Source organism: Dendrobates tinctorius, unplaced genomic scaffold (assembly GCF_039654945.1).
Source record: "Dendrobates tinctorius isolate UK_male_01 unplaced genomic scaffold, ASM3965494v1 ptg000201l, whole genome shotgun sequence".
Taxonomy (NCBI): domain Eukaryota; kingdom Metazoa; phylum Chordata; class Amphibia; order Anura; family Dendrobatidae; genus Dendrobates; species Dendrobates tinctorius.
Genome location: NW_027361868.1, coordinates 61,938 through 70,956, shown reverse-complemented (window position 1 = coordinate 70,956; position 9,019 = coordinate 61,938). Strand labels below are relative to the sequence as shown.

At 44.2% G+C, this 9,019-nt stretch overlaps 1 protein-coding gene across 3 annotated transcripts in view; it reads right to left on the bottom strand.

The window, feature by feature from the left end:
- Positions 1 to 206: 206 nt before the first annotated feature.
- LOC141056887 (bifunctional glutamate/proline--tRNA ligase-like) overlaps positions 207 to 9,019 on the bottom strand; it is a 69,803-nt gene continuing 60,990 nt past the window's right edge. For all 3 annotated transcript variants that reach the window (XM_073553330.1, XM_073553332.1, XM_073553331.1), the window contains 2 exons: positions 1,217 to 1,281; positions 207 to 527 (listed from right to left, as the gene is read on the bottom strand). In XM_073553330.1, coding sequence (XP_073409431.1) covers positions 377 to 527; positions 1,217 to 1,281 — 216 coding nt within the window. In that variant the 3' untranslated portion in view covers positions 207 to 376. The remainder of the gene's footprint in view (positions 528 to 1,216; positions 1,282 to 9,019) is intronic.

Here is a 9,019-nt window from a genome sequence, read left to right as displayed (position 1 = left end):
GAGGCATGGGGTCCTGCCTGATAAGACGCGAAAATGTATAGTAGTGACGCATTCCCACAATGCAGGAAGCGCCAAGACTTTTGGCATAATGACTCCTCCAATTTGGCAGTAGCAGTCAATGCTGGGTCTTTGTTCACAGCGGTATATCAGAGGTATCGGGGGATTGTGGATACACTTTTACATTTGAGGAATGAAGACACAACACAGTTTGTTCTGAGCTTTTATTATTAGGGATGTATTCAGAAAATACATGTGTAGAGCTGGAGAGCACTGCCCCCTCCTCCCACACAGGATGGGTCCTAAAATCTGTTCTGAGGTTGGCGTTAGGTAATAAAAATAAAGAGCTTAATAAAGGGATCCGCGAGTCAGTCACTGTCTAGTAGCTGCGGCCGAACAGGGTGTAGTACTTGGCGGAGGCATTGTCACAAACGCACTTGGCTCCAGACTGCAACTCCTTAAGAGGCTTGAAGGGGATACAGAGACTCTTGGCTCCCATTGATGGTGCTCCGGGCTCCAAATCCTGGTCCCTATACGTATAGAAAAGGACGTATGAATGACAACCTACACCATCCTAATACACTCATATATATACACTGTATACTCTACTACTGAAAGTGCCGTTACACTGAAGCTGGCCTATGCTGCGTCGTAGATTTGGCCGTGGTAACTGAGTCGTTAATGAACGCCAGCATCACTTGATAAGTCACAGACACTTGTAGGCGTCTTCCTATGTGACAGATCAATTATTATGATAAGGACTCGCAACTTGAAGACGCACCCTAATCTTATTTATAGGACTTGTGAATGTCAGTCAAAGTTTGGCCATCCCCTGATGAAGCGGAAGATCTGGTGAAACGCATTGATGGAGATGTGTCTATAGTTAGTTTTACTCAGGATACAGCCTGTACCAATTCAAGCACCGAATATGCTATACAGTACCTCAGCAATGGGGTAAACTACCACATCTTTGTTTTTAATCTTCACATGATCCCTAGATTTACACAATTTTCACTAATTATGTTACTAAAACTCAAGTTTTAGCGATCTGTTAGAGAGATGATGGCCTATTAGTGAGGCTTTTCCTACATTTATTAATTCAATTACTCTCCTAGATCAGTTTTTTTTTCCTAGTCACTTTTTTTTTTAGTTTGCTTATACACCTAAAATTAGAGGACTGCCCCACTATAGAGGCTGTAGTTAAATAACATGCACTTACTTAGCTGTTGTCTTCTTAATCCAGTCTTCACAGTCAATTTCACCACAGAACGGAATCTGTACAATCTGGAGACAAAGAATATTCATGAAACTGATGCATTCAGAAAGCAATAATATCCAACATAAAAGGTAAAAAGATTTGTCCTGTCTGCCATCTGACTTACTAATTGGGTGACCAATAGTTGATCACGTGGTAATACACAAAACTTCAAATAATTACATCTGCTGAACAATGAACTGACTCCCAATGCTACACAGACTTGTGACAAGTATTCTGAATGGTCATAGGGAAGTGGCGGCAGCTTGTCTCCCTTGTATTAAAAAAAAAAAAAAAAAAAAAAGATTGCACATGTTGAAATCGAACATGCCCAATCCTTCTTCCACCAACTTGACGGCAGATGTTGGTGACTATCATACAAATTACACAGTCTTGCTAAAACCAACAGCTGTGCTTCTCGTCCGTCCATTTATGCATGGCCTTCATAAAAAAAAAAAAAAAAAAATCTCTCAGTAAGTACAATGGCACGCAATAGCCGAAGAAAAACACAAAAGTTAGCTCACCCATGAGAAGATCCGAGGCACGGAGACAGAGGAAAAAATCCACCTTCAGAATCTTCAGTTAAAAACCATGTATTTATTCAGAAATATAAAAAAAAAGTCTCCATTCCAAATCCAGTAGAAAAATGTAAGAAAATCTAGCAAACGAGTTTCAGGCAACCATCTTACAATGACTAAAGACGGTTGTCTGAAACCCGTTTGCTAAATTTTCTAACATTTTTCTACGTTATTCGGAATTTTTTATATTTCTGAAGATCCTGAGGCTGGACATAGGGAATAACTAATCTTGTCCATATAAGCAAGATCCTTAATTGGAAAGTTCCAGTAAGTCTCAGGCTCGTGAGACGTATATATTGCTATAGAGCACAATACAGTCTAGGGAAGCAGAAAAGTTACCTAGCAATTATATATCATAAAGATTAGGCGCTGTCACATACCGCAGTAATCACGATGGCTTCCTGTTGATGTTTCAATGCCAATTTTATCTCATCTCCGATCAACCTTGACATCATTTGATCTTTTTTACATGATAATGATCTCGCAGGGACATTTTATTATAGGCTTATCGCCGTACAAATCTCAAAAATTCTGCCATTTTAGGAAGGGCGTATGGTATGTGCAGGAGAGAGGAGCTTAATCTTAAACCAACGTGCGGTAAACAACTTGGTGCCCCTTGGGCTGCCGTAATAAGGAAGCAGCGATGCTGCAGGCGAAAGGGACCACAGCGCTGTATAGGAAAATAGGGAGGGGTACAGCGCTATATAAAATACCAGAATGTACCAGAGCAGAACATACCCTCAGAAGACCAAGTCATAAAAAGCCAAAACACATACAATGTGGTCACGCACAACAGAACACATATGCTCAGCGGGAACCTGCTCTCATCCGTGAAGAGCACAGGGTGCCAATGTCGAGTCTGCCAATCTTGGTGTTTTCTGGAAAATGTCAATCACCCTGCACGGTAATAACAAAAAAACTGACTGGCACATCCAAACTAGCCTGAATAGGTGCATACTAGAAAAAGCTACCTCCATATACAATATACAAAAAAAAAAGTTGCACACTATCGTGCTAAAGCATGTCATTGTGAAATATCTTAAAAATAAATGGCTTCACCCAACCACTAACCATGAATGGAGAAAAAGGTTTGGTGTTATTCATATTCTCTGGAAAAAAAGGCCAAGAAATCAAAAACATTCCTGAAAAATCTCAGTCCACACACAGCACAGGATCAGGCATCAGGAACAGCAACATCACACTATAAACCATGTCACAAATCCAAGAACTATTCGCTCTTTTTCTACTGCTACTTATTTCAGGGAATAGCTCTCCCAACCCTGGTCCACCATCCGCCAACCCTTTCCCTACATCATATAGAAACCTTACAAACCTGATTAACATTAGTTGTACTCCATCTCCCTCTTAATTGTGCACTCTGGAATCCACAGTCAATATGTAATAAGCTTCCTTTCCTGCTCAACTACTTTATAACCAACTTTCTTAACCTGTTGGCCCTCACTGAAACCTGGATTCAGGTTTCTGACACTGTCTCCCCAGCTGGTACTTGTCGTGGCTGCTTACTTTTCTCCAGTTCCTCGAGACCCGCAAACAGACTTGATAGTGGAGTCGGCCATACTCCTGTCGCCACAACGCACTATCCAGGTCATGCCCCCAATTCTATCACTCTCATTCCCTTCTTTTGAGGTCCACACCATCAGGCTCTTCCATCCTCTCTCCCTCAGAGTAGCGGTCATATACTAGCCCCTAGGCTCACCCACCCAGTTTCTTGACCATTTTTCTGCCTGGCTGCTGCACTTCATGTCCTCAGAATTACCAACCCTTATCCTAGGAGACTTCAGTATCCCCAATATCCCCCATAAACAGCCCCACTTCCCCATCTGCATCCCAGCTCCTAACTCTACTTCTCTCGGCCTCTCACAGCTTTCAACCTCTGAGACACACAAAGATGGTAACGCCCTTGATAAGGTCTTTGTCTGGCTCTGTTCAATCTCCTACATAGATAACTCACCTCTTCCACTCTCTGACCACAACATCCTCTCCTTCACGCTCACAAATCCTCGCCCACCCCACCTCACTCCTACTCAACACACATGCAGAAATTTTACAAGCTGTTAACCCTCATACACTTACAGACTCCCTACACTCATCACTGTCCCCAATCTCCTCTCTTTCCTGTCCTGATCTGGCTGCACACCAGTACAGACGCCCTCAAAAGCACCCTTGACCAAGTAGCGCCCCTCATCCTCTGAACCTCCAAACACGAAGTAAAACAGCCCTGGCTCACATCGCAAACTCAACTTCTCCAGCGATGCTCTAGGAGTGCTGAACGCTTATGGAGGAAAACTCACACACCAGAAGACTTCATCCACTACAAATTTATGTCAAGAACCTATAACGCTGCCCTTCACCTCACCAAACAGACCTACTACACCACCCTGATCGCCTAACTATCCAACAACCCAAAAAAACCCCAAAAAAAAACAAAAAAAAAAACTTGACACCTTTCACTCCCTTCTCAGTCAGAAAACACAGGCCCTTATCACAGACATTTGTGCTGATGATTTGGCTTCACACTTTACATAGAAAATAGAGAATATCCGTCAGGAAATCCGCTCCTAGCCACCAAGTGCTGCAACTCCAATTCCTCCCCACATCTCCCCTGGCTCAGTCTCCACATTTGATCCCATCACAGAAGAAGTCTCCGGGTTCCTCTTCTACTCGTCCTACTACATGCACTACTGACCGCATTCCTTCACATCTCCTCCAGTCTCTGTCCAGTCACTACTCACCTAACTAAAATCATCAATCTCTTCCTCTCCTCTGGCATTTTCCCCTCCTCCTTGTAAATACTTATGTCGCAAACAATTGAGAAAAGTATACAAGGAGTAATACCTTTTATTGGCTAACCAGAGAAATTACATTTGCAAGCTTTCGGAGCTCAAAAGGCCCCTTTATCAGGCTATATAAGTGAATTACTAAGAAAATATAGCAACATTTAAATAGGCATTACACAAGGACATGAGGTGATGCTTGCTAGAGATAGGCCAAGGAGATCAAATTAAAGGTTTTTATTATACATGCAGATGAGGTGGAAGTGTTCTATTAGAGATCTGAAAACCTTTTTTTTTTTTTTTTTTTTTTTTTTAGGTGTGAACTGTGTCCATGTAATGACTCATGAATCCAGGTGTCAAACTGGGTCCTATTGTTAGAGATTGAAACATATTTATCAACTTGAACTCCCAGATTTTACTTCCTCTGTCACTGTTAAAATGACCTTTCAATATTAGGACTTTTAGATCTGCCAAGCTGTGTCCAGGTCTAGAGAAGTGTATTCCTACAGGTGTGTCCAGCTCATTTTTTATTGTATGTCTATGCAGATTCATCCTTGTTTGTAGTTTTTGCTTAGTTTCCACGATGTATGCCCCTGCATTGCACCTTGTACACTGTATCATGTACACCACATTGGAGGGTGAACATGAAAAACAGTCCATGATCTTATAGTCCTGATTTGTGTTGGGTATGGGGATTTTATCTGTTGGTGATATGTGGGTGCAGGTTTTGCATTTCTTAATTAATGTTACAGGGGACTGTATGGTGATGTGAGAACACTTCTTACAAGGATATTCCTTAGGTTGGGTGGCTGTTTGTAGGAGAGCAGTGGCAGTTCTGGGAATATTGCTTTCAGTCTGTGGTCTCTGTGGAATATGGGTTGGAGGTCAGCGCCAATTTTCCTTAAAATGTTCATGTGAGGGTTGTACGTGACCACAAGCGGCACCCTGTTGTTATCCTCCTTCTGTTTGTAATCCAGGAGGCTGCTTCTTGGGACCCTTGTAGCTCTGTGGATCTGTTCATCTATGACCAGTGGATGATATCCTTGTTGTAGGAATGTTTTCCTCAGTGATGATAGTTGTAGTTTTCTATCCTCATTGTCTGAACAGATCCGAATGTACCTTAGAGTTTGACTGTAGATTATTGATTTTTTTGTGTGTCTCGGATGAAAGCTGTTCCATCTCAGGTATGCCGGACGTCCTGTGGGTTTATGGTAAATAGTCGCTTGTACGGTATTGTCTTTGATGTATATGATCGTGTCTAGAAAATGAATTTGGGACTTTGAAAAATTGAGGGTGAGCTTGATGGTTGGATGGAACTCGTTGATGTTTTTGTGGAAGGTAAGCAGATCCTCCTTTGAGCCTGTCCAGATTATTAGTAGGTCATCAATGTAGCGGAAGTATGCTAGAGGTTTGATAGTGCAGGATGCCAAAAAGTCTTGTTCTAGTTTAGCCATAAACAGGTTAGCAAACTGTGGTGACATTTTGCTTCCCATGGCGCTGCCCATGCACTGTTGGTTCATATTATTCCCAAAGGAAAAATAGTTGTGGTGGAGCACAAACCTGATGAATTGCAGGGCTGGTTCCGTGGCCAGATTGTTTTTTTTTGGAGGAAATATTTGCATGCAGCAATCCCATTATTATGAGGAATGTTGGAGGAAAGGGACTCTACAACCATGGTGGCCAATATTGTATCCTCTGGAAGCGGACCCAGGGCTGATAATCTGATAATGTCTGTGGTGTCCTGGATGTAGCTGGGCGTTTGCCTCACCAAGGGTTTTAAACTGTTCTTCAACCAGTCAGAGATATTCCCAGTTCATGTCCCAATACCAGAGATGATGGGTCTCCCTGGATTACCCTCTTTATGTATTTTATGTAACATGTAGAAGGTACACCCTCCTCCTTCAAACACTCGATCATTACTACATAATTAAAAAAAGAAAAACCTCTCTGGACCAACCCTGAAAAAATAACTACCGACTAGTCTCCAACCTTCCCTTCATCGCTAAACTCGGAGCGCCTGGTCTACTCCCGCCTCACCCGTTACCTTTCCACTCACTCTCCTACATCCTTTACAGTCCGGCTTCCGCCCCCTACATTCGACAGAAACTGCACTCATCAAAGTGACCATCGACCTTCTGACAGCAAAATGTAACGGTGACCACACTCCGCTCATTCTTCTCGACCTTTCTGCAGCTTTCAACACTGTTGACCACCATCTCCTACTCTCTATGCTCCAGTCACTAGTCATAAAGGACACTGCTCTCTCCTGGTTCTCTTCCAATCTTTCTGACCACTCCTTCAGTGTCTTCTTTCGCTGGCTCCATATGCCCTCCTCCTCTTCTCACTATAGGGATCCCTTACGATTCAGTCCTTGGCCCCCTTCTCTTCTCTCACTACACGACCCCAATTGGACACACCATCAGCAGATTTGGCTTTCAGTACCATTTTTATGCCGATGACAACTATACACGTCATCCTCCGACCTTACCCCCGCTGTACTACAGAACGCCAGTGACTGTCTGTCCGCAGTCTCCAACATCATGTCCGCTCTCTATCTGAAACTCAACCTTTCCAAAACTGAACTTATTCTGCTCCCGCCGTCTATTAACCTCCCTAAATCTGATATCTCCCACTCCGTGGGTGGCACGACAATAACACCCCAGGAGCAGGTGCGCTGTCTGGGTGTTATGTTTGACATCAATCTTTCCTTCACCTCGCACATACAATATCTTGCCGCTTACATCTAAAGAACATCTCTAGAATTCGCTCCTTTCTCACCATGGAAACAACAAAAAGGAGATTTTTGTGTACTCACCGTAAAATCTCTTTCTCTTAACCTTTAATTGGGGGACACAGAACCGTGGGTGTTATGCTGCTGTCCACTAGGAGGCGACACTATGCATAATCTGAAAAAGATTAACTTTGGCTCCTCCTTTGCAGTATACACCCCTGGACGGCGTCAGCCTTCTCCAGTTTTGTGCAAAAGCATTAGGAGGAATATACCAGAAACATAACCATGCCTGTAAGAAGGCTACTATAAACGAGCTCAAACAATATGAGAACCCAGCTCAAACAATATGAGAACCCAAACGTAACAACGGCCCGCAAGGGCAACAGGGTGGGAGCTGTGTCCCCCAATTAAAGGCTAAGAGAAAGAGATTTTACGGTGAGTACACAAAAATCTCCTTTACTCTGTCGCCTTATTGGGGGACACAGAACCGTGGGACGTCCCAAAGCAGTCCCTGGGTGGGAAGCAGTGGACGAATATTGTACTGACAGTTCCCTAAATTTGGGGTACTGCCGCCTGCAGGACCCGTCTATCCAGGCTCGCGTACGCTGAGGACTGGGTATGCACTCTGTAGTGTTTTGTAAATGTGTGCAGGCTAGTCCAAGTGGCTGCCTTACACACTTGATGTGCCGAGGCTTGAAGCTGAATGGCCCAAGAGGCCCCTACCGCCCGCGTAGAGTGAGCCGTGATACCGGCCGGAAGAGCAGAATTGTTAAGGCGGTAAGCTTCTTGAATGGTGGACTTGATCCACCTAGCAAGGGTGGCGTTGGAAGCCGGTAGGCCCTTGCGAACGCCTTCTGGAAGAAGGAAAAGTGAATCAGACTTCCGGAAGGGAGCAGTCCTAGACACGTAAATACGCAATGCCCTGACAAGGTCTAGCGTATGCAGAGCCTTCTCCACTCTATGAACGGTAACCAGGCAAAGAGATGGTAATGAGATTTTCTCATTGAGGTGGAAGGTGGACACAACCTTCGGAAGGAAGGATGGCACTGTACGGAGAACCACCCTGTCCTGATCAAAAACCAGGAAGGGTTGTCTGCAGGAAAGAGCTGAAAGTTCGGACACCCTGCGTAGCGAGGTGATTGCCACCAGGAAAAACCACTTTCTGTGATAGAAAGCGGAGTGAGACCTCCTTTAGGGGTTCAAAAGGAGGTGTCTGTAGTGCTGTCAAGACCAGGTTGAGGTCCCACGTCTCCGACGGATGTTTGTAGGGGGGAACCAATCGAGAAACCCCTTGGAGAAAAGTCTTCACTTGCGGCTTGTTAGCAATATGCCTCTGAAAGAGCACTGAAAGCGCTGACACTTGGCTCTTAAGCGAGCCCAGGGATAGCCCGGCGTCCAGGCCTGACTGAAAGAAACCGAGGACCTTTGGAAGAGAATAGGGGAGTGGGATGTGCCCACGAAATTCGCACCATGTGAAGAAAGCCTTCCAGGTACGATAGTAAATTTTGGCTGAAGTTGGCTTTCGAGCCCTGATCATGGTTTTAACAACGTCCGATGAAAAACCTGCTTGGGTCAAAAACCAGGTCTCAATGGCCACGCCGTCAAATTGAGAGCCCCTGATTTCTGGTGGAAGAACAGGCCTTGTGACAGAAGTTCGGGACGT